This window comes from Xenopus tropicalis, chromosome 8, assembly GCF_000004195.4.
Source record: "Xenopus tropicalis strain Nigerian chromosome 8, UCB_Xtro_10.0, whole genome shotgun sequence".
Classification (NCBI taxonomy): domain Eukaryota; kingdom Metazoa; phylum Chordata; class Amphibia; order Anura; family Pipidae; genus Xenopus; species Xenopus tropicalis.
The window spans coordinates 96,891,533-96,918,787 of NC_030684.2; the positions used below are offsets into that span (position 1 = coordinate 96,891,533).

At 36.5% G+C, this 27,255-nt stretch overlaps 2 protein-coding genes across 5 annotated transcripts in view; one reads left to right on the top strand and one right to left on the bottom strand.

Annotated features, from left to right (window-relative positions):
- Positions 1–27,255, bottom strand: part of begain (brain enriched guanylate kinase associated) — a 312,487-nt gene that overhangs the window by 172,875 nt on the left and 112,357 nt on the right.
- Positions 6,818–21,804, top strand: dlk1 (delta-like 1 homolog). The gene is made up of 6 exons (XM_002936578.5): positions 6,818–7,271; positions 7,489–7,579; positions 11,671–11,734; positions 13,425–13,555; positions 15,925–16,066; positions 17,496–21,804. Exons 1-6 carry the CDS (start codon positions 7,266–7,268, stop codon positions 18,208–18,210), a joined length of 1,149 nt encoding a protein of 382 aa, XP_002936624.1. The 5' UTR covers positions 6,818–7,265; the 3' UTR covers positions 18,211–21,804.

Consider the following 27,255-nt stretch of genomic DNA (forward strand, 5'->3'; position numbering starts at 1 on the left):
GTTCATGTCCTTCCTAAAAGCTTAGCCTACTCCTATTTCCACAAAATGTACTAGCCAGTATAATCTATGTGCCTCTGGGTTATAGCAGAGAATGCTGCAACAGGTGCAAGTATGCTGGAATTTGGAGGAGGAATTGTGCATTGTTGGTCCAGGAAATAATGGACCAGATTCAATTCAGTGAGAAAAGAGTTTATCAGATGAAAACTCATGGAGAATGGTATGTACTTGCATTAGCTGTGTTATGCTTTATAAAGTTATATGCTTCTGAAAGATGTTGGAATGTTGCAGATGTAGGGAATAGTGGGAGGAGACTGGGAAGCTAGTCTTTGTGTGAAATAGATGGTCAACTGTTAACAGCTTGCCTCCATTACTGTACTGCATCACTGATATAATTTGTGATGCACCTCAGTTCAGAAAAACCATATCTTACTGTTTATCATGCAAAAAACTGGAATTAAATTAGAAGAAAAGTTTCTCATTGAATTAAATTTCACCCATGTGTTTTCATGTGATAAACCATGAGACAACTATTTCTCACTGAATTAAATTTGGCCCAATGTTGGATCCAAATTTGATCATTAACAAAAGGTGCTCCTAAGAGCATCATCTGTACTTTCTGCTCATATATTTTATAGCTGTACCCAGGGCCGCCATCAGGGGGGCACAGCGGGGACAGCTGTCCCGGGCCCAGGCAATTTTTACTTTTAAAGGGGGCCCGCCGGCGCTACAGTTTTCTTAGTCGTTCGGGCCCCCTTTAATAAAATCCGGGCCCTGTCATTGGTTATCTGGATGGTTGCGCCCCATGTGTACATGAGACGTCAATACGCACGGGGCGCAACCTTATAAAAGGGCCTGTCTCCATTCGCGTGGGGATGTAAGTGCAGAGGCGTCGCCTGTGAAGGATCGGAAGATGCCGCTCGCTGAAGATCCCGCTCGCTGAAGATAAACTGCTGCAGGTCGCCAATGTGTTGGGGAGGGCTGTGGGGCACATGGACCACCAATGTATTATGGGGGCACTGCTGCTGGCATCAATGTATATGGGGGCACTGCTGCTGGGCACCAATGTATTATGGGGGCACTTCTGCTGGGCATCAATGTATTATGGGGGCACTTCTGCTGGGCACCAATGTATATGGGGGCACTTCTGCTGGGCACCAATGTATATGGGGGCACTTCTGCTGGGCACCAATGTATATGGGGGCACTTCTGCTGGGCACCAATGTATATGGGGGCACTTCTGCTGGGCACCAATGTATATGGGGGCACTTCTGCTGGGCACCAATGTATATGGGGGCACTTCTGCTGGGCACCAATGTATATGGGGGCACTGCTGCTGGGCATCAATGTATATGGGGGCACTGCTGCTGGCACCAATGTATATGGGGGCACTGCTGCTGGGCACCAATGTATATGGGGGCACTGCTGCTGGGCACCAATGTATATGGGGGCACTGCTGCTGGGCACCAATGTATATGGGGCACTGCTGCTGGCACCAATGTATTAGGGGGGCACTGCTCTTGGCACCAATGTATTAGGGAGGCCCTAGCTACCAATGTTTGTGTGTCCTTTGTACTGATGGGAGGGGTCACTGGGGGAGGGGCCATTGGGGGCAGGGCGTGGGAGGAGGAGGGCCCAGAAATTTTCGTTGTGAGGGGCCCCGTGATTTCTGATGGCAGCTCTGGCTGTACCCTTGATCAGAGTGCACAGAAGTGAGTCTTAACTCACACTAATAAGATCCCCAATGTGTTTTATAGGGGAATATAAAAGCATTTAATAGATATCCATAAGCTAAGACTATGGTGTGATTCACTAACAGTAATGGTTTCTGCATATTAAAATGTGAAATACTATGTGTGAAAATGCAGCAGGGTATTTTATGAGGTGTTACATAGTAACATAGTAAGTTGGGTTGAAAAAAGACATACGTCCATCAAGTTCAACCATAATGCCTATATATAACCTGCCTAACTACTAGTTGATCCAGAGGAAGGCAAAAAACCCCATCTGAAGCCTCTCTAATTTGCCGCAGAGGGGAAAAAAATCCTTCCTGACTCCAAGATGGCAATCGGACCAGTCCCTGGGTCAACTAGTACTAAGAGCTATCTCCCATAACCCTGTATTCCCTCACTTGTACTGAGAGCTATCTCCCATAACCCTGTATTCCCTCACTTGTACTGAGAGCTATCTCCCATACCCCTGTATTCCCTCACTTGTACTAAGAGCTATCTCCCATACCCCTGTATTCCCTCACTTGTACTGAGAGCTATCTCCCCTACCCCTGTATTCCCTCACTTGCTAAGAAGCCATCCAGCCCCTTCTTAAAGCTATATAATGTATCAGCCAGCACGACTGATTCGGGGAGGGAATTCCACAACTTTACAGCTCTCACTGTAAAAAATCCTTTCCAAATATTTAAATGGAACCTCCCTTCTTCTAAACGGAGTGGGTGCCCTCGTGTCCGTTGGAAGGACCTACTGGTAAATAAAACATTAGAAAGGTTATTATATGATCCCCTTATATATTTATACATAGTTATCATGTCACCTCTTAAGCGCCTCTTCTCCAGTGTAAACAGACCCAACTTGGCCAGTCTTTCTTCATAACTGAGACTTTCCATACCCTTTACCAGCTTAGTTGCCCTTCTCTGGACCCTCTCTAACTCAATAATGTCCCATTTGAGCCCTGGAGACCAAAACTGAACAGCATATTCTAGATGGGGCCTTACCAGCGCTCTGTAAAGGGGAAGAATAACCCCCTCCTCCCGTGAATCTATACCCCTTTTACTACAGCTCAAAACCTTGTTTGCCCTTGCAGCTGCTGCCTGGCATTGCTTGCTACAGCCAACTTTATTATCTACAAGGACTCCAAGGTCCTTCTCCATTATGAATTTGCCTAGTGCAGTCCCATTAAGGGTATACGGGGCTTGCATATTTTTACATCCCAGGTGCATGACCTTACATTTATCCACATTAAATCTCATCTGCCACTTAGCTGCCCAGATTGCCAGTTGGTCAAGATCCTGCTGCAGGGATGTCACATCCTTGATAGAATTGACTGGTCTGCAGAGTTTTGTGTCATCTGCAAACACTGATACATTACTCATAATACCCTCCCCTAAGTCATTTATGAACAAATTAAACAAAAGTGGACCCAGTACAGAACCCTGAGGGACCCCACTGAGAACCTTATACCAAATAGAGAATGTACCATTAACAACCACCCTCTGTACCCGATCCTGTAGCCAGTTTTCTATCCATGTGCAAATGACTTCACTAAGACCAATAGACCTTAGCTTAGAAAGCAGTTGTTTGTGGGAACGGTATCAAATGCTTTGGCAAAATCCAAATAGATTATATCTACTGCATCCCCACTGTCCAGCTTCTTACTTACCTCATCATAAAAAGCAATTAAATTGGTCGGACATGACCTGTCCTTCATAAAGCCATGCTGATTACTGCTCATAATGGCATTCTCCACTACATAATTTTGTATGTGATCCCTTAACAAGCCTTCAAATAACTTGAATGACACTTATTTTTGACTTGCAAATTGCAACTTCACTCATTGATGTAACAAACAGGAACCAAATGATTGCTCATAATTGTTTTAATGATAATAATGCCCCTGTTTTTAGAAAAGCATTGGCTACTTTAGCAGTTTTCCACCTGCAATATTTTACACCAGTATTTAAATAAAACCTTGATTATTAAATCAAGGTGGTGCAAGAAAATGATACAAAACCCTAATTAACATCAGACAGATTTGAAGACAAGAATGATAAGGAAAATTGGTTCAACAAATAATAATACAATAGAGTCTCTTTAAATTCTGAGCAAAGTCCTTGGAAATAAAGAACCACTCAATGAGCACTTTCAAAAGCTTATTGATCCGCTCTGAAATTTTTGACACATAATAAAAGGTCGTCAGCCTTTGGCATTTAGATAAACATTGCAAGAATTACACTGAATCATTTTAGAGGTGTTCATAGTTCATTTATAAAGGATATAATTGAGATGTGTATTTTGCTTGACGAGAGTCACTCCGATGAAGCGCACTTAAATAAATGACACAACTGTGAAGTGCAATTTCTCACAATGACATCTATGTAGTGATACTTATTGCTTCTACCTACAGGGAATCAGTCTTAAGCCATTGCATCACCTAACAAATGACACTGTCCTATAGAACCTCATCTCATAAATATTGCAGGTTTTCACATTAACACTGCATCCGACATGTCTTTAATCAGAGAGATGAAAAAAGTCTCATTCAGTATGGATTGATCAAAATTTTATGTTGCCTGTTAAATCATCTTTCAAGAATCAATCTAGTCAAAATCCAGGTATCATCTGAAGCAATATTGCCTGCCTTATACTATTGCCTTTGTGTTCCCTCCCTGCACAGTGTGGTCCACCTTTACGGACACCCACAGAACCTTTGCTGCTTCAACAGCAATCTCCTGTTTAAAAGCTTCTCTCCATGGAAACCCATATAACTTTCAGTTAGAGGGCCTTTATCAGTTACTGGGAGTATTATGCCACCCCTGGGATTTCGCAGCCTGAGTCAGTGTTTCATTATTCCCTGAAACACTACCCTTCCATCTCTTCACTCTATATAGTGCCTAAAGTACATAAATATAATTATAGAGAGGATCAGGTGAATTTCCCCATCTTCCTCTTCCTAGCAACTACAATACTACAACTCTAAAACCAGCTGTATAAGAAACATTTTGGAGGCAATTACACCTGAAGATTAGATTTGGGTAGGCTAAGGTTTTATAGAGTGGGTATTTGTTAATATCCATCAGATAACCAAGGAGGGTATAAATAGGTATAAATACAAAAATTAATCGTGTAAAAAATGCTTTTTCCCCTCGAGAGCTTATGTAAGGAAAAACTCGAACTGAAAAGTCTTGTGGAACAAATGTCCCACACCAGTGAAAATCACATTTTTTCCTACCCATTAAAAAAGTAAATTTTAATTATATGTTTTTCACTAAACTGCATAAAACATTTTTTTTTGGCATTTCTGGGGAGTGATAAACACAAAATACATAGCAAAAAAGAAAAAATTGTGCTAACCTCTAAATTATAAACAATTAGTTGGGGGTGCAATGAAGCTATGACTACAAAATTCATACAAACAAACAAGAGTTCCTCTGCACTCATTAGCAATATATATTAAGATATTGCCCTCCCCTTTAACCAAAAATCTCTGTTTTATTTAAATGCACAAGATACCTGGTTTAACAATTAGCAGTTAAATGAAAAAGGCTTCAGTAACCAAACAGGTGACAAATACAAAACAATACTTATCAAACCATCACTATTACATGCAAAAAATATATATCCCCTTATAACAGAAAAGTTTGCCCCACTTAAAATAATATATTCCTACTTAAAACAGACACAGCCTGCATAAATTCTGTAACATAGGCCTTATGGGTTTTAGCTCATTCATGCACTCTACTTCAATTGTGTATTGTTAGAAACAGATATGTCTATTTGTGACAGTCACCCCACGACCATTTTCTTACTTGTATGTCCACTTGTGTGTCCATCTAATCAGTTTTTTTTCTTTTCATCTTTTTTTTCTTTTCATCAGTTTTTATTCACCATCCTTATTATAAAGATATACCTACAGAAAAAGTACAGCTGCCTGTATGTGGGAATTGCTGCTCTTTTATATGCTTTATATGATAAGGTGGTCACATCTGATGGGATATGATGCCACCAGTGAATTTCCAGCTGCAATACAGTTATTGCTGTCTATAAGCAACCATTACTCATCTGATATTGCATTCAGAAGCACATAAAAGGATGAAAAATTAATGCAACAAGAAGGGAGATTTCAAAGATAACTCTAGGTATATTCCTGTTTATATTACAAGATATAGTAGTGACAGTAGTGATGTCAAAATTAATCGAAAAAAAAAATGTGGTGAGTGAGGAAAAAGTTGCAGTCGCATCAAAAAAAGTCATGGTTGCATCAAATACATTGTGGTTGCGTCAAAAAAGTTGCAATAGCTGCATTTGGCAAATTTTTCAGCAAAGTGAAACAGGACAGACTCGCTCATCACTTGCAAGGGATTGTCCCTTTAGTAGAGATATATTTATTGCCTCTGAAATAGCAATATTCATATCACTATTTTACCTCTATTTTTGTAACTTCTTGCTATATACAACAAGAAATATATAACACAAAGGCACTACAAGAAGCAGACAAAAGCTAAATATGCACAGCATTTCTACAGTACAATGGTTACAGCATCCATATAAAGGAAGCAGCATAGAACAGAGCATCTCAATCCTGCCATATGGCAGATTTGCAGAGGATTAATTTGCAAGGCACATCAGACCTTTCCTTTGTACTAAGGGTGCTGAGCAGGGCATGCACAAGACAATGATATCCTTATCGCAGTAACATACAGTGTAGATGTCTGACTGCACCCTGAGGGGTTAAATGGAAGGAAATATTACACATTTCGATCCCCACTCCCAATTCCCACAAATAATTTATAGTTTTTCTTTAAAAATCATATTTTTTTCTCATCTTTGAGTTTCTGTCCCTAAAGACACCAAATGAAAGCTATGTGCAGGCCTTTTACTTGTAAACCTCTATTTAACCTGTTTTATTGTAATAATCATGAATAGCCAGTGGGACTGAACTTTGAAGGCTGCCCCAGGCATTAAAATAACATAGAAGCAGCATGGTGCAGGATGAAGGTTTGCCAGACCGTTACATGGAAGGACATTAAAATTCCACTTCATGTTTTCCCTGAAGCTTACAGAATGACTAACAGCATTGTTGGAGGCGTGCTCATCCAGGGCTGTGGAGAATGAGCTGCCTTCAGTTGTTGCAGGCAGCGTGGATCTGGATTGAAGGGAATAGATGCTAGACAGAGAAGTAAAGGGGATGGGTAAGAAAACAGCAGAACTGCTACACTAGTACAAGGCATTATTTCTCCTATGTCAGGAAATACCAGCTGCTGTACACCTTGCATTGTATAATAAGCCAGGATCTTTTTCTTACTGGAGTTAAGCACTAAATTCCTGAAGGACACCTGAATCTACACCTGTAACATCTGGATTGCATTTCATTTCACTGCTCCGCCTCGTGTCTTAATATAAGTTAATGCTGATTGCACAGAAGTTTGTTTGGAGATATCTTTTGTCGGTCCCCAGGCAGTTATCATAGTGAAGATTGCAACAAATTATGAACAAATTATGAATATCTGACCTTTGTGTATACCTTGGGGAACAGCAATGAAGGTTAGTATGAGCGTGCTTCTGCTTCCAATGTGCAATGAAAGGATGTGCATGGGGTTGCACTTTACAGTTCAATGCACAGTGTTAGTGATGTCAGCAGTACGGGTTATATATAAAGTATTTAAAGATTTGTTTTTTTGTGCAGTGTGGCATTATTGAAGAATGGTGTCTTATACCTATGCATTACTTCTGTACTGTGACTTGTGTATTCTGCTTTTAGGCACTCTCTAGGGAAACACTAGGGATGGAGTTAACTGCCTCGTGCATTCTGTGCCTGTTTCTGTCTCGCTTCATAACCACAGAGACTAAAGGTAAAAGGCTGAAAAATGTCCTTGTGCATAATTACCTCTGCTCCACATTTGTCTAGTTTGTAAGCAACTGTGCATGTGACTGCTGTGCGTGCCGCTGGATGCAAATTCAACAGTGGCCCCTAGGTCTCTGTAATCTCTATATAAACTGCTGGAACTTTTGCTAATCTTATATGTCAACCTTTATTAAACAAATTCAGTATTCCAACAACATTGTGAAAAATGCAGGTTTTTAAAAAAAATGTTAGCCTTGAATTTGGCATCTAATTTCTTAGATATGGACCAAGCTTTGACCATTTTGGGGCTTTTACAAAACTCCCTTTTAGTCCCTGTTGCTCAAATGTTATCCAACACATTACTGTTGGTCGGAGGGGTTAAATACTTCAGGCCAATTATGCATACTGAGCAATGGATAGTTTTATTATGATATATTTTGCAAGTCAAGATCAAGCAGATGACAAGCGTTGCACTATGGAGGACCAACATATAAGCTCTGAATTCTGGTATAAAATATACCTTATACCTTGATCTAAAACACAGCATTGTGTTAAGAACTTGCCAGGGGCATGTGTCATTTACTGTTGTTTGCTCACATGCTCAGTCTCGACACTTTATTTAACAATACACTTATTTTAAATGACTAAAATTGTGTGTAACATTTATGATGCTTTCCTTCTGCCACTAGAAATAATAATGTACACATATATTTGCCAATATTATTTCATTGCGGTGTTATTATATTTGCTAGATTTAAGGTTATCCCATTTTCCTCCTAATTTGCATTTGCCCAGAAATGCTTACAACACAAAATAAGAGAAACTAGAACACCTATATTAGTCTCAGTTACAGAATTGTCAAAGGCAAAGCAAGATTAGAAGGTGCAGGATGCATAAGTACTGAATCAATATTTTTTCCATTTAACCACTTGAAACTATCAAGCCTCTTTCTGAGTCTAAATATAGAATTTCTTTGTGAGTAATTCATGGTAAACAGTGTTATCAGGATTTAAAAGGAAGTACACTAGCACTGAATTTTGATGGTAAATTAGAAAGCATTCACCCAGTCTCCAAGTTGTATTTAACCATAGTGGATAGGAGCAACAGATTTCTTGGCAAATATCATCATAGCAAACACAAGTACACAAGTACACAGCAAAAGCAACCTGTTATGAGGGGCTAAGACTTAAGTAATGGCATGTTAATGTATATTCCCACTAGCTGCTATTTATAAATACATATAAACAACATTCCAGATTCCATTTTTTAAGAGAACCTCATGTTTTGATTCATCTCATGAAATCTCCATTAAATTCTATGGGAAGAGGTAGAATTGAATTATCTGATAAATTCACCTCAAACTGAATCTAGCCTTGGGTCAATACATTTTATAATAAAATTCTCTGAACTGCTTATAGCATAATTAAAAGAGCAATTATAGTTTTACAAGTTGCCAACTTAACATTATTCCTTCCTTAATTAGCTATCACTAGTCATAATTTGTATCATTCAGTTTCCAGTTTCAGCACTTCATTATATTCCATTGCTCTTTTAATATTATCATTTATTTATATAGCGCAAGCAAGTTATGCAGCACTTTACATTCATTTATAACAAACAGGGATCTTACAATAATTTGACAAACAAGGGTTTACAAAGTAAGATGAAGATCAGAGGGCCCTACTTGCAGGATCATTTATGGCCAACCCTCATCACTTTCCATACTTTCCAGGTTTATAATCCCCTTATAAAAGGTCAAAAATGGGCATAGCCTAGTTGCCAAGAGGCGTGATATCATTAAGCGCATAGCCTATTGAAAATGATCTGTACTGTAGGATTTAAAGCAGATTCGGGGAAAGCCTCCTGCATTTTATTATGGGCTATGTCATGAAACTGTCAGCATATGAAATCCTCTATACAAGGATATGGATATGCCCTAAGATATGGAGTACAGTGCCCTTAACAACTAACAATCCTAAACTGTACTCTTTCATACAGTTCTAGGAACAAATACAAATAAATGCAACCTAAGCCCAAACTGTTCCTTTACAAAAAATACTTTGTAGTATTGATAAATTTAGATTTTTATTACTATGATGAAATATTTAAACATGTTGTTTCCTTTTGGCTTCTGAGGATTTAGTGATCTCACAAATCTCACAGGGATTTAAAACAAGAATTACAGCAGAAATGAGCAAAATACATGTATTTCCCCTAAGCTGATTAAATGCAGTATATGTTGTTTGAAATACATTATACATTTTATATTGTGCTTTAGTTTTGCATAGTTACATAGCTAAGTTGGGTTGAAAAAGACTAAGGCCTTCAAGTTACAGGAATAGCTATTTTATTCAAATTACTTTCTTTTTAGTTTACACTTTATAACAGAAGGAATAGCAATAGCCTCAGAGGCCTTCATACTGACAAGAAGATGTTTTATTGTGCCTCAAGTTTCCAAGCAAAATGTGGCATATGCTTTTCAGTCAGGCTGTCTCATAGACACTATTATCCTTTAGGGACAGGTAATCACTTCCCACACTCCCTCTTTACTAAGCATTGAACTTACAAGCTGTGTGTATCAATTGTGAATCATAAATAGGCACATCCATATGAAATGGCTGGCTGGTCTCCTGACTAACATTAATAAAGATGATTGGACTTCTTGAAAGTCAGTTCTCAAAAACATTTATTTGATCCACAAAAACAGAACATTATTTCTAAAATGGCTATTTCTGCAGTAGAATCTTAGCATAAGCAACCATTATCAACAAAAAGTTAACCAAGAACAACAGTGAGCATACTACCATTGCAACAGTCAGAGGCCTAAATTTGCAAAGCAAAGGCTATTGCTGTGAAACAAAAGGACAAAATATGCATTCTCTGTGGAGAATAACATGATAGCAAATAAATCTTGGCAGCACTGGAATAGGAGGTCATAGAACAAAAGAGAATAAGAAGAATACCATGAAGAAGAATAGTAAGAAGAGTAATAGGGGTGTTGCTTGTATATATTCATTCATTTTGTAAGTACAAAATTATTTTTTGTTCACATAATCATTCTGTATAGAGAACATTCTTTTTGTAAGTATAAAATTCATTTTGTAGTCATAAAATATAATTTGTGACTTCAAAATAACCATTGTCAAAGCACAATACCCTGTTCAGTGCAAATGGGACTGATGGGTAAGTGGCAACAGAGATGAAAACAATCTAAAATACCGAAACTGGTTATATACTTTAATAATGAGTAATTTCTACAAGATTTAAATACAAATAAGCAGAAGTAGTGTGAGTGTTGGTTATAATCCTTACTTTTATATTAATTATACTTACTAAAGATTTAATGTTACTTAAAGGTTGATAAAGAATGACAACAATTCTTTAGAAATACTTTAAAAATATAGGGGCTACTTTACTAAATCAGGTGTCAAATTGCCCCAGTGCTGTTACTCATAGCAACTGAGAAGCAATTTGTTTTGGTGGCAGTTAGTAAGCACCGCAGTTTAGCACCTATATCAGTAAACCACCCACATAAAATGGCAAAGCAAAATGTATGGTCTAGTAAAAAAATATTTTTCTGTAGACTCTAAAGGGAATTAACAAATGTGAAGGGTCAGAACATTTTGCAATAACAGAAAAGGCAGTCTAGAATGTATTCATTTACTGAGGCTTCAGAACACTTCAGAAACAAAACAAACAAAAAAAAAAATTTTTTTTTTTTTTCTTACCACAACATAGATTTAGCCCACCAAGTACAACATAATACAGCAACTCCATCTGATTTTGAACTTGAGAAAGGGTTTAAAGAGTTGTTGTGAACTATGATGTGAACTACACTAATCAGCCAGTATTGTAGCTGAATAGAGTGTGAGTACAGGTGTGCTATTCTATGTACTTGGGAAATGAATACACTGAAACCCATCTATGACACCGTACAAACATCAACTCTTCCTAATTGCAAAAGGTATCTTTCTGCAGGCTCACAAAACAGGTCTTTCCTTTCCTCTTTTCCCAATTCTCTCCTATTCTGTCTTTAAAGTCTTGCAGGAGATGTCATGAGTGTTAATGAAATGATGAACTCTCTCTCTTTCCATCTAGAAATCGCCTGCATGCCTGGCTGCCATCCAGTAAATGGGTTTTGTGAAAGTCAAGGAGAATGCAGGTAAAACCTATACCAGACATCTTATAATGCACTGGCAGGGGCCCAAATACCCACCATGAACAAGCTGTACAGGGGGAGCTCATTATTGATACAAAACCAGCAATTACTACATAATTCTACATTTAAGATTTTTTACCAGTTTGTAACAGCTAGCCCATATGTTTTATATCTTTTCTGGTTCTGTCTCTTTAAACAAAAAATAATTAATTTGGCAGAAGTCAATTTTCCTGCAGGTCAGCTGGCTTCTGCAACATTGTTTCAGGAGCCAGAACCAGAAATGCAAACAATATAAATAGACAGATGTAATTACCTTTACAAATAACTTTAAAATAACTGACAATTTTAATTAATATTGGAAAATTTCTTATAATTCCATCTTTTTCACTTTTTGGGTAGATATTCCCTATAATACTGTATTTATTTCCCTAAAGGCCCGAAGACAAACAGGCTGTGTATCAACTAATCCCAAAAATGTTGGGTCAAGGTCAACACTATGGGGCACATTTACTAACCCACGAACGGGCCGAATGCGTCCGATTGCGTTTTTTTTCGTAATGATTGGTATTTTGCAATTTTTTCGGAAATTATCGCAACTTTTTCGTTACCAATACGATTTGCGCGAAAAAACACGAGTTTTTCGTAGCCATTCCGAAAGTTGCGCAAAATCTGGCGATTTTTTCGTAGCGTTAAAACTTGCGCGAAAAGTCGCGTTTTTTTCCGAAAAGTCGTAAAGACGCTGAAAAAAACGCAAAAAATACGAAAAAGTCGCAAAATGTTCGTTTTCCAATCGGAATTTTTCCAATTCGGATTCGAATTCGTGTCTTAGTAAATCAGCCCCTATGTGAGTGTCAGTGAGGTTCTGATGTAGCAGACCTAATGATGGGTGTGGCTTAAATAGCCAATTTCAGTACTTGAATACTTTTGGCCATAGGAGTAAATACAGACGCCACATTATTTCAGCTTGTACAAGCTGTGCTAGTAGGTGAACCTCTGTAATACAACCACTGCTGTTCTGGGATTTGTTTACCCCTTTATAAATGTAATTGCTATTGAAAACAGGATTTGTTTATCCCTTTATCTTCTCTTGTTCTGACTCTTGAAACAATGTGTCATAAGTCAAATTTCCTGCAGGTCTTTTAATTAGCTGGCTTCTGCAACACTGTTTCAGAGTCAGAACCAGAAATGCAGATAATATAAACAGACAGATGCTGCTATCAATAGCAATTATGTTTCCAAACAGCTTAAAAAACACTGTTAAAGTTGTTTTAAGATGTTGTACCGTGTTAGCCATTGAAAAAGTGCAGAAAATGTAAGGTTAGGTGATACCTTTTATTGGCTAACTGAGTAAGTAAAAATTGCAAGCTGTTGTATTTTGCCTGTTAATGTTGGAAAGTCTCTCTCTTACAATTCCATTTTCTTTCACTAAGCCAAGGAGCAATTTTTGGGTAGATATTCCAATATATCAGATTTATAGTGGAGCAAAGCAAAAGTACTACAGTGCTTGTGTTGCATACAAATGTTTTCAGGTCAGAACTGAAAAAAGTCATCAAGCCTCTTGCACAGAAATATCAGAATTCAAGTTTTAAACATTGTTAAAAACCTATAAGGATACACTAAACAGAGAGTAACCAATGATAGGGCTGGAGTGTGGGTTTTGTAGTTAAAAACAGAATGTTTGATAATTTTGCAGGTGTCGTACCGGCTGGAAAGGACAATTCTGTGATCAATGTATCCCATTTCCTGCTTGTATGCATGGGAGCTGTACAAAACCATGGCAGTGCATCTGTGAAGAAGGATGGGTTGGAAGCCTCTGTGATATAGGTTTGTTAAACTTTTAAAATGATCTCAGTTACCAATGAGTGCTTTGCCTGTGAAGCTTGCTGACTCAGAAGTAAGCAAGAAATAGTCTAAACACTCTTCCTATTTATACCGACAGTTTAAAATTTAAAAAAAAGTTTAAAAAAATATAAAAAATAAACTTCATTATGTAAAAATTTTATTTTCCAGAAAGCATTTAGAATAAAAAATATATTTTGGACTCACTACTGAACGTGGAACTTGTGAACGTGGAATAGCTGCGAACAGGACAAAAATGCATTAAACAAGACAAAAATGCATCCAACAAGACAAAAATGCATCCAACAGCTCCACCTGGAGTTCAAAACCTTAAACACTCAAAAGCTCCAGAGATAAGACTGACATGTCTGATAGTTTAATGAATGGCTATTTTCATAGAGTATATTATAAACATTTTAAATGTAAATATGTCTTGATAGAATTTTACTCTTAGGAGAGGATTTACTAAACCACGAGAATCTCATTCTTGTTCAACAATTGTTTTTTAAGCATACTGACATACCCTACATTTCTTAAAATTTCTTATATTCCTTCTTGTTGAGAATTTTTGATTTTCATAAATATAGTAATGTATTTTTTTTATTTTCAGCCATAGGTTTTGACACCCAAATGACTCTGCAACTCAGAGATACTAAGAGCCATCCGATAAAATTGCAGTGACAGAAAAGTTGCAAAAAAAATCAGGCTTCCTTACGATTTTTGTATTCCATCAGAAGTCTATGGGGACTCGTGCAAGTAAAATGTGGCTCAGTATCTATTTCTCCATTAGCTACATGCATACTGGGATCTCTTAAGAATTACAGGAAGGCTATCTCCCATTTTAAGAAAATAATTCAAATTTTTAAAAAATGTTTTACTTTTTCTCTGTAATAATAAAACAGTACCTTATACTTATTTCCAATTAAGCTTTGTAAAAACATATTGGTGGCAAAATGTTTAATGGTTCTAAGACAAGATATGGTGATCCAAATAACAGCAAGATCTCTTATTTGGAAAGAAAACAGATCCCAAGCATTCCAAATAATAGATCTCATACCTGTACTACAAAAGGCACACAGTAAAATGACTGTCAGCGTGTGCAGTAGTCAGTTTAATGTTCCAATAACATGCTATATAACTTTGCACAATGTAATGCCTACAGTATGATTAAGTGCAGTCATGCGTAAAACCTTTTCAGTTCCTGCGTAATTATGGGGCAAATCTGCTCAATAAAAGAAGTGGAAGTGCAGTCATGTCCATGTAGCTCACCTTTGGCCCTCTGACAATTTTAATATCAGGTTCTAAGCTATATTCAACTCTGTAATCACAAGTAATCTCAAAGAAATAGTGCTAAGGTAGCCTTTGTATATAGCCTATTCCACAACATGTAAAAATATGGAATGTATATGGGATATAGCACTTACAAATACAATTTATATGCAAATGCTATCGTAGACTTGGGTATGCACTTTATATCAAACATCTCTCCCTGTTGTTTGTTGTCTAAAAGGATTATTGCCTTATGGAAAGAGAATAAGGAGCTTAAAAGCATATTGCTTCTTTAGCCTGCTAAAATACCGCATATCCACAAGGTGTAGCAGGATCTTATAATCAAGAAACACAAGAGCATAAAGCTGCAGACAGATTTTTTGCATAATAAAAAATTCCACTAACGACAAATGCTGTTAAAAAACCCCAATTATTATATGTAGCATTTCTACCCTAGTTCTTGGTTAAGCTTTAGTTCTGTTCTGCTGTGTGTTTTCTTCATGGTGGGACAATTTATGCCCTACTGTTGCTCCAAAATAAGAAAATGCCTTATATTTTACTATAAAGTAAAATAAACCACTTCTCTGTCATAACATGTCCAGAATGGATTGAAGTATAGCACCAAAGTACCTATATGCATAACTGAGTATACTGTACATGCAAAGTTGTGGTGTGCACTGATTAAATTACCACAAGGAGTGGTTGGGACGAGTACACTGAAGGAGAAATAGAGTGATATATGGGGGTAAATGGTGGTTAGTTGAATTAATGATGGTTATTTAGAAACTTACTATGAATTAATAGCGATCTGACCAAATCTCACACTGCAAGGTAAGAGGGCTTGAAGCACAAATGTCTGAACACCACTTAATGTTACTAACTGTACTGTATTTCACTGTTGGCATGGCTTTTAATTGATTAGCTCTTGCTAGACTTGCTAGGCTAATACATCTATTATTCAACTTCCTGAAAAACTCTACCCCATAGACTGGTGTTGACAACAGTATTTTTGTAAATCATATTTCTCACAGGTTTTTTCACTATAGGGCATAATTATATGGAATGTGCACATTCTGTCATTATAGATGTTCACCCGTGTGCAGCCAAGCCCTGCTCCAGCAACTCTACCTGCATCGAAACGGGGGATGGTGGATACATTTGCTTGTGCTCTCTGGGGTATACAGGAAAAAACTGTCTTCTTAAAAAGGGACCCTGCAGTACAAATGGGTAAATATATGCCTCCCTCTTTGCTCCATGGCTAAATGTGCTTGCCAAAAGCATATGGATGAATAAATAGTCTATTCAGCAAGCTGGTATTATTTTTATTGGTTTTGAAAACTAGAAAAATGTCCGATTTCTGCTTCTAGGAATCTCTTTAGTTCATTAATAAATAAAGGTGAGAAAATGTCAGTTTTGGTGCAGACAGATTTTTTTTAATTAAAGGCATGCCGCATGTCAGATGTATGAAAGGATCACAACTTAAAATATAATAGGTAAACCAAGTAGTAATACCTAAGCATTAAAGGACATGTCAACCTCAAACAAAAGCAGCATTTGCTGAACTCCAAGTTGTTACTTTTTAAACAATGTTGCAAAGGTCAGTCTCCTCCAACAAGTCAGGTCTGTCAGTCTGCTGCCTTGTGTTACATTGTTTCAAGAGTCAGAGCCACCAGGGCAGGGAATACAAAAGGACAAACACCGCTTTTAATTGCAATTATATATACAAATAACTTAAAAACCAATACAAATTTCTAATGAATGTATATTGCAAAGTAGCTTAGAATTATGTTTTCTTTTATAAGGCAAAATTATATTTTGGGCTGACTTGTCCTTTAATGTATAAACCTGTGCAGTGTCTCCAACACCCAAAACATAGTTAAACATTTTTTAGGGACTAATCCTCACCCGGTTGAGAAAATAAGTCTTCAAAAAACATTATAAATACATACTAATTATTTATACTTGCACCATAAATAGTAAAACAATCCCTATCTCATAATAGAAAAAGAGAGGCCCCTCTCAAAGCCGAATGTTAGACACAAGCAGACTCCTTGATGGACACAAAATATACAGTATCTTGAGCGTGATTACCTTAGCAAATATCTTAAAGTGATTTTAATAACAGGGAACAGTTCTGCCCAGCTCTAGTAACTCATAGCAGCCAACAATATGGATACTTCTAATAGTCTAGCATCATAAATAAATGTAACCAGTAAATGCTAAACATTTGTTGGTTATTGTGGGTCAAAGACCAAGACCTAAGCAACTTTCCCCCCGCATTATTTTAAAATATAATCACTGAGGTCACAATTCATTGGTGTGCAGCCAACTGCCTGAGAATGTTTATATATACATTTTACTTCAAAAGTTTCAGACACTCGGAAAACTGTGTAGAAGGGACAGTGTACAGACTTTGGGCTTTAATTGAAGTGTCATCAAATGTAGAATCTGTAGCCCAGAGTGACTGAGTCCTGTAGATTCTACATCTCCTTATCTATCCATATATTTGTTTACAACATGTACAATATGTCAAAAAGCCGATTACAGCAGTGAAAATGTTAAAGTCTAACAATACACCTCAAAGTTAACTACAATGCAATATTTAAATTGTTAAATTAATATGTTAAAATTAATATTAATTTACTTTTCTCTTCAGATCTCCCTGTCAGAATGGAGGCAAATGCACAGACAACAATGGCTTTGCATCGTATGCCTCTTGTCAGTGTCCCCCTGGTTTTATTGGTAATTATTGTGAAATACAAATAGATATTGACGATTGCAACCCCAATCCTTGCAGAAATGGTGGAAGCTGCACAGACATTGGATCAGGATTTCACTGTCATTGCCCTTTGGGGTTTTCTGGGCAGTTCTGTAATGATCTCACCCCACTGTGCAGTAGCAATCCATGTGCAAACGGTGGGACGTGTTATCAGATAGGAGAGAAATTCCAGTGTTTTTGTCAGCCCAAATATACAGGAACTACTTGCTCTTTTCCCCATAGAAACATGAGCTTACACCTATATGAGAGAAGAAATAGTCTGCCTTCATATCATAAATCTCCACAACATGAAGTACTTAAAATTACAGTCAAAGAGACTATTCAAAATGTGGACCCACTCCTTAACAAAAGTCAGGTTATCTGTTTTATTGTGTTAGGGCTACTGACCTGTCTCATTGTCCTCATTACCACGGGGATTGTGTTCTTTTCTAAGTGCGAGACATGGTTTGCCAATGCCAAATATAGCCGTCTTTTAAGAAAGAAAAAGAACATTTACATGCAAAGAAGTCGAGGAGAGGACCGTGATGTCAAAATAATATTCCCAGAAGGAGTTAAGTTTGAAGACTGCTGCAGGGATTATGCTTCTACATAAACATGAGAAACAAACGACTTTGTTAGTGTCCAGTCTAAGTCCCCAGTGTGTGCTGCTGGCAGAAGATTTAGGCTGCAGGTCATCAGAAGATGGAACCCTGAGGCTGAACATCTCTCAGTTACATAACATAATATTGACATCCCCAGCCCAGCATCCATTTTAGTGTGTGCAATTTGTTCTCAAAAGCTAAACAGATCCTACTCTTTAGAGAGGCACTTTGTTGGATCTGAGAAACTATAAGCTTCCTTTCATTGGCTCCTCTACACCAAGGATACCTTCTAGTATCTTCTGATGTTAGTCTGTGGGTTCTTTGCTACAATCTACTTTGCTTTGATTTTGGAGAGTTCTTCTCAGCTGGACCAATCCTTTACTCACATTCTTCAACATGTAGAAATGGAATGGTCTCCAAGCAGTTAGACATAACCTGTTCCTTTTTATAGGGCCGCTAAAGTTTTCCTTTTGGCTTATTGTTTGTTTAAGGTGAAAAGGTCAACACAATGAATAAAATATTTATAAAGTGTTTACTATAGGCTGAATATAAAATCAAGGGATCTATAGTGCCCTGCTTTATTTTGTACTGTTTTTAAGATAAAACCACCCAATTTTCTTGCTGCATCACTGATTATCACGGTTTCCTTTTCTGAAAGTATTTGTACACTAGCCATAGATCAAAATGTTGCATTTTGGAAGAAACCCAAAATATACTATGTGCATGTAGTAGGGTTAAGATGGTTGTTTTCAAACTGTATGGAGGGCCCATATCAACCATCTGGAGTCTCAGCAAGGTGTGGACAAACCATATGTCAATAAGAAGGGAAGGCTCTCAAAGGCAAATAGGTTTATAATTTTTTCACCTTTAAATGTTGATGGTGTTGTTGGTGTAATTCACCTTTTTGGGTTTCTTTCTTTCATATAGACATACAATTTGTCCATTACCCTAGTGAAGGATCAGAGTGATACACCCAGACCCTCCATCGAGTTTCAACACATTCTTGGATCACTTCTATAACTTTCTACTTGGTTGTTTATTTTCAATCAAACCCCTCATTATGGAACCTTAGGAAAAACTGTCAATCATTTTGAGACATTTTCTGTGAACAAGTATTAGAAAATGGCATGACCAACATCTAACCCATACATCAAAGTTATTTAGCAATCTTTTAGCTGGTAAGTCCACTAACTCAGCTGGTTCAGTGTGGTCCATCCCCTTGTGAGAACTGACTCATTTGTGGCCAGATTAGCAGTAAACAGAGTACTTACTGTAAATTATTGATATAAGCAAGCAAATGGCAGGGGAGATGGGAGAAATATCTGTCTGGGGTGGCTACCAAAAGAAAACTCTACACTGGAGAATATAAAATAATATAAGAATTTATAGCACTTGGTCTTCTTTCAGGGAGATGAAGGCCCCTAAACCTTCATTATTCTTAGCATTTTCTTCCTCTAAATCTGTCAGTGATTCAGCAACCAAGTTTACCAATTGTTTTAAAAGAAATAACAAGACACTTTTATTGAAATCATTTTTTTAGAACATCTTCATGATATAAAAGCACTGACAAAGTATGTGACTGATGCCAGTGGTTTCTACTAAAACAAAAAAGAGACATTTATAAATCTTATGTTACAGAGAACTGCACATTTAACATGCACATCTATGAATTCTTCAACATGCTGGTTTAAGTAAGAAAAAGCCTTTTATTTGATAGAGACATTGCAATCAGAGGATTATTAATATTGTCTTTAATTTCTATGCACCATTACCAGTGTTTTGTGGCAGTAATACCATTGGCCAAAAGAAAGGCTGAGATTCATTGTGTTAATTCATTAAGTGCTATTGCCTCATATATTTATCTGAAGTAAAATGTATTTGTGATATCTAGATATTGTGCTGATGTACAGTGCCAATGTCATAGTGCTGTTGCATATAGTTACAAAAATCTATGAGTTTTCTGACTTGTTTCACAAAAATCTACCTATATATTAATATACATTAATATGTTTGTATTATACAGATACAGAGACACATTATTATGAGCTGATCTTGAGTACCAGGAAATTAACAGCCCCTAATATGTACTCTATCCCCAGAGCAAAACAGAATATTTGAGTGGCCAATATCTCCCTACGGTAGATGTATATATATATTGAGAGACAACGTGCCATCTATAGTAAAATACAAGGCTATGATTGCATAAAGACATGATGCCCTGGCACTATGAGGTTCCTATTTTTTAAGCACCACTGCCATAAATTCTATAATCTGTGGCACATAAAGATTTATAGTATGGGTCACAGTGATATGGGTCTCAGTTATAAGACTGAGATGACAATATATTTTTGTAAACAGGACCAGCCTTTCAGTTGCCAGTGAACTAATAGATAGAATGGGTCAATTGGAGCTGGGGTAACAGCTAAAGGGATGCAACTCTTTGCCACTTTTGCCTCCCAAAAAATTGTTGGCAAATGGGACAGTCTTCTTGAATGGTTAATATTGGTTTGTAATTGATAGTCAATGAAAACTAAAAATAAAATCTGAATCAGCTGCATGGCAGAAAATCTTGTGCCTCAATTGCAAATAAAGATATAAAGACATCCTATTGTATTCACTTTCTGAGATTTCTCTATATGATTAAAGCCTCCCATCTGAATTTTTAAATAATGATTAGATCTGGGTCATCTTAGCTACAGTCAGTTTTTCTCTGATAACAGAGGAATAATTACATTTTTTTTTAATCTACATAATAATGAAACTGTAGCTTGTACTTGATCCTTGAACTAAGCTGCATAAGAATGCATATTGGTGGCAAAGCAATCCTATTAGGTTTATTTAATATTTAAATGACGTTTAGCTGACTAAGGGGTCATTTATTCCAGTTTGATATTTTTTCAGGATTCAAGTGTTTTAGAGCTTAAACTTGCACAATTCAAATTATGAATAAAAAAAATGAATGTCTGAAAGATCCAAAAATGTAAATTTAAAACTTCGGCATCTAAAAGCTTGCAAGTTCATGTAAAGAATGGGAGATGTCCTAGCCAAAGCCAAATCATATTTTTAATTTGAGATTTTTGAGATTTTCTATTTTTATTCAAGTTTGTAATCTCGCAAATTCGAGATATTAAAGTGGTTTTATTTGAACAAGTTTTCCTTATTAATAAATAAGCAAGCATTTGATATGCACGTTTATTGGAATTAAAAAAACTTCAAATTCAAAAGGTCAAAAATTGATAAATAAGCCCATTAAGGTATGGTGATCCAAATTACAGAAAGATAAAATAATGGTCCCAAGAATTTCCAATAATAGATCCTATATCTGTATTTATTAATATATACACGATAAAAGTATCAAGATCATCTGATATGTATAGGATATTATGGGGAATAATATGTATTTCTATGTTAAGCTCCTGTCAATGTTTTCTGAAGAAAAGGCTTGCAGGACCCAGTAATACAATGAAAGAAACTGACCTTAAGTTTTATTGCAAAAATATTTTTATGTACAACTAATAAATCAAAGATTTTATCTGAATGTAAAGTCTTTCATAGAGTATGGCTAAGGAATTTTTTTTAATAAAAGGTGGATTAAATACAACCGTCTTAATTGTTTTATTATTAAACCGTCTTTGTTACATTAAGCAAACAGGCATTTAATCAATTCATATGATTTTAATGAAGCTTCAGGACCAGCTAATTATTCTAGGAAAAAGTACTGAACACTGAATTTGAATCATGATATATACAGCTACAGCAAAGCATGTTTTAATGTTTTTTATTAACACTGTTCCTATGGAAATAAAATATATATTGGCATAAGTGTGGTTTGTAATATTGTCAGCCTCAGGTCCTTCATTCCTATTAAGTCTAGTAAAGTCAATTCCTGTTTCAAAATCTAATATGGGAGATAAGGGAAAATAACAATTGAAAGCAGGTAACACCAGCATGCAACTCTCTGGCATGTGTGTAATTACTAAATGTCCAACAAGATTATGTGAACAGTCATTGTGAGACTCTTTTGGATAAAGATAATATTATATTTCCATTACGGCCAGTAGCTAATGGGTGAAAATTAAAAGCATTGGAGCCTGTCATAGATTTATTTAACTAGTCCGAGGTGCAAAATAAAACTCCACAAATATCACAGTAGATTATGGACAAAGATTAAGGGACACTTAAGTCTTGAGTATAAAATCACCCTGACACTCACAAAAAGTCCTAAAAAGCTGTAATGTATCCCTATTGCTCTGAGAAAAAGTAGTTTGGTATTTCAGTCACATACACTGAAGGGCTCCTATCCATGAACAGATTGACAACTTGTGTTTTTAATGCGAGTGAGATAGTGACAAGTGAAATTGTACTTATAGCTAAAACTCCTACCAGCCAAAATTTTACTTGTAATTGGCCAAATCTTTAAAACATGATTTTCTGTGTGCATATGTAATAGGTAGGATATAATTCTGTACTAATATTTTTTGACTAATTATATCATGAGTATTTGGACTAGAATCTTTCACAAAGTATTTGGCCAAATGCCAAACCAATTCCAATAAAGAAGGCTGGGGAATCTATGTGCATAGTGGGTTCAGGTTCGGCCAATCACTTATATTGAACCAAATTCAAAACTGAATCTGGGACTTGGTACATCCCTAATTTGTACAACATACACATTATTATATGTCTTATGTCAAATATGTCTTATATTAATGTATCAGACAAGGTATTAAAATCCCCCAAGACCAGAATCCAGGGTGCCCAGGGTCAATTGTTCATATTGTTTTAAATAAAAGCAGAAATAACATTTCATATAAAATTAAAATATTCAGGCTTGAAATGTAGGGCATATCATTAGTCAAGCAATGTAAGGCAACTGTCCATGTATCTGAGAAAAGGATCTAATGCAGTAACTGCTGGCCTAGTTTATTGAGACTTTGGAGTGAAAGTTTGTGCAGAGGTTTTTGATCTAGTGACTTTTTAGGTCAAAACCTTTATGTACACACTTTGTGAACTAAAGTACCGATTTTCTGGCATCCACAAAAAGATCATTAAATAAACTAATGTCCACTGAGGGCTTACTTATCCTAGCTACCAGGCAGATATTTGAAAGTCAGAATAGTCAAAACAGAAATGTAACATATAAAACATTAAAATCAAAGCCTTGGAGTTGGTCACTGACCCCCACCACAAACACTTTGCTACCTTTTTCTGTCAGGAAACGGAAATAGCTTACCAAAGGCTAATAATATGAAAACCATTAAAAAAAATTTAAAATTCAATACCAACTGAATGGCTTTTTTACATACTGTACTAAAAAAGTTTCAAGGTCAACTACCTCCTTAAATACAACATCCCTAAATACATATTTATTGTGGATTTAAATGTAACATTTGTTAATATTTGTAAAATAAACATACTTGTAGTGATGAGCGAATCTGTTCTGTTTCGCTTAGCCAAAAATTTTGCGAATCTTTCAAAAGATCCGCGAAACGGCGAAAAATTCGCGAAACGGCGAAAATGTTGTGCGGCAAAAAAAATTGTCGCCCGACAATTTTTGGATGTGCAGCGAATTTTTCCACGAATCCATGCCTGGCTCCAATCACTACATACTTGTCATGGTAAAGATGTTTTGGATAAATAATTGCATTATTTGTATTGCTTCATGGCACAATATTTACAGGTACACCTTTTATTGTTATTGGTGCTTTATATGTACTGTATTTGTATAGAATATGATTAGAAATGCCATACTGAACTTCCTGCACCTGTCTGAAGGTTCAGCATCTCTATAATAGTAATATTTCAAGCCTTCAAAATAGTCTCAGAAGCTCCCCATCTTGGAGTTGGATTCTGCTAGAAGTGTCAGTGACACGTACATGCTCAGTGGGCTCTGCACAGCTGCCGAAATGCTAAGCTTAGGGTTATCAAAAATTATCAAGTCGAAAAGGAGGTTGGCCTGTCATATAAGCTGATGCTACAGGGATGATATATACACAGTATATTATGCATCGGTCCCTAAGCTCAGCAGCACAAAGCATGTGCAGTGAATCAGCAGAAAATAAGTTGGGGAGCTACTGGGGCACAGATCTTCCCTGCTAAAGGGCTGTGGTTGCCTTGGGCTGTTACAGAAGGCCAAAACATAATTACAACATTTCTAGCCTACTTCTTTAGTTCTCCTTTAATATACACACTTGATATGTACAGTAGTTGTTTCACACTTAATACTGTTCATATAAATAGCAGTAAATTTACCAGTTATGGTAGACAGTTTTATACATTATTTTTTTTTTTTCTAGTGACAAGGTTTATTACCTTTAAATAATGAACCGTTTATTGCTCAGTTACATGTAAGGACTAAGGAGGAAATATAATAAGTTTTAAATGGAAAAACAATGTGACATTTTTCAGCTGACAGTTATAACAGCGTAGATTTTAATTGTGCATTAATAGTGCATTTTAAAGACCTGCTTAAAGGTGCCTGTTACTTCAGACACAAAAATGACTTGGCAGCCTTTCTTCCTCTGGCAGTTGGGGGTCGCTAAATTCTTTCCAAGTTTGCAAAGATATAATAAAGGTAAAATTGCAAACAAGCAAAAATCATTTTAAAATTATGCATATTGTGCATATTTTTATTATTATTATATTTCCCAAAAGTGTCTTAAGCAGGATATTTTTAATTTTTAGGACTTCAACACATCCTACCAGAGAGAGTGTGAGTAAACCAGATATTCCAACTGCAATTCTGAAGAGATGTTAGTACACGTTATTGCTAATTGCTGCAATGCAGTCATCTTTTGGCATCATTCAAAAATGTTTATTTAAATATTGACCAATGTTTCTCTCTCTCACTAGTTTTTACAATCCATGTTGATAGGCAACATTCTCTAATTAAAGAGTATTCTAAAATTCCGCCAGTCTCTGTTCATTCATATAGGAGTTCTAAGGGCATATTGTTCAATGGGTAAAAATTAGAGTTTTCCATTTGATTAATATGCCTCTAGAAATCCCGTAGGAATGAATAGAGAGTGGGGGATTTTACTGTGAGCTCCAATTTGAAACATAACTCTGCCCCTATCATTATACATTCACCTAAATATTCAAAAAGAAAATGATAACATTTTAAGATCAGGCCTGAAAATACTATTTTCAGTAAATTTAATAGAGCTATGACACAATCCCTCTAGATGGCAGCATTTCAACACAAATCAGAGCCTCCGTTAACATCTTTTGGTATTGCGTTTCATCTTAATTTAAGCCTAGTTAGTGTTGATGTATTAGAAATAATGAACCATGACGAAAGTGATGCCTGATGGAAGCCATGAAATCAATCACAGGCTACTGAATGGCTTGTAAAGTAGCTGTTGATAATTTGCCATCTACTTATGATTAGGCTAGAAAATTGCTCCCTACTAATTAGTTTCTGTTGGAAGCAAGCAAGAAGTGAGCATTTTATGGCATATCACACTGTTTTTTTGATAAGTTAATAAACAAACAGCAATGTGGTGCAGTGCTTTTAATAAACAAAATGCTATACTTTCTGTTGAGTTAAATTGACAAACAGGCTGCATTAAAGTAACACCAATCTTGGTGGTTAGAGAAGGCTGGTTTTATGATTCCATTTTTTTTACCAAGACTGCATGTTTCATACAACGCAAAGTTGTTTGCACTGCTAGGATATTAGATGAAACCATTTTTGCATACATAATAATAATAATAATAAATAAATAATAAATAATAATAATAATAATAATAATGGTGACACCCATATTCAGTAACAGCAGAGGTTATTTACATTAGCATTTACAAGGAGCAAAAGGGGCCACAGTATGTTGGGCCTGCTATTGGACAGGATATACTGTAGTACAAGGCTTCCTTTGGGCCTCTTATCAAATCAAGTGAAGGGGTGTGTAAGTGGCACAAGCACAATTTAATAGAACAAAATTTAATAGAACAACGTTTTTCACTCAAAATGTCTCAAGATTTTGTGCAGCTTTTCAATGAATACTGGATGCCTGGGAAAAATAGTTTGTTTTATGTTTAACTCTGACTGTACCATTGCGTATAATACATACGCAGACATTATTAATGCAACAATTAGCATTAATAGGCATATTATTATTATAGTTTTAGACCAAAGTGTACTGTGTATCCATAATTAATGCATTAAACTACTATTTATTATTCCCTAAAATTGTCAGAGTGACGTCAGATCATGCACAGTGAGACTGATGATACCAGGGGCCCATGCAGAGCTGGACCGTCCAGGGCATATGCACTGTCACACCTCAGATAAATGGGAGAGAGATGGTACATGTAAATTGAGAAAGTAAGAAGCCATCAGCCCATGCACTGGCAATATAGCCAAGGGATAATGTTGAGTCACACACTTGCACAACTATAGCCAGTTTGACTACACATGGACCCCAGGCCACCACCATTCTCATTGTTTTTGGGCCATTAGTCTGACAAGGTCAGAGCCTCAAGCTGTCACTAGCTTAACAGTTAATTGGTGTTGCTTGTATGTACATAGGTCAAGCACGCACAGACTGTGTGGCAGCGCCTGTACCAGACATTCATTACTGTCATGAGCTGTTGAAGAATGAATTCTGAGTAGCCATCAAAGATGCTATGGAGAACTGTTAATGAAAAATGTACACAATGCATTTGGAGCAAAAGAAAGCACAGTAGAGAGTTGGGGGCTGATTTACTTACCCACGAACGGGTCGAATGGAGTCCGATTGAGTTTTTTTCGTAATGATCGGTACTTTGCGATTTTTTCGTATGTTTTGCGATTTTTTCGGATTCTGTACGAATTTTTCGGATCCAATACGATTTTTGCGTAAAAACGCGAGTTTTCCTATCCATTACGAAAGTTGCGTAAAAAGTTGCGCATTTTGCGTAGCGTTAAAACTTACGCGAAAAGTTGCGCATTTTTCGTAGCGTTAAGTTTTAACGCTACGAAAAATGCGCAACTTTTCGCGTAAGTTTTAACGCTACGCAAAATGCGCAACTTTTCGCGTAAGTTTTAACGCTACGCAAAATGCGCAACTTTTTAC

Excerpts from the sequence above, each read along its gene's own strand:
- dlk1 (XM_002936578.5), top strand. Across the intron at positions 7,580-11,670 it reads CATAACCACAGAGACTAAAG|AAATCGCCTGCATGCCTGGC; the intron begins GTAAAAGGCTGA and ends CTTTCCATCTAG. Across the intron at positions 11,735-13,424 it reads GAAAGTCAAGGAGAATGCAG|GTGTCGTACCGGCTGGAAAG; the intron begins GTAAAACCTATA and ends ATAATTTTGCAG.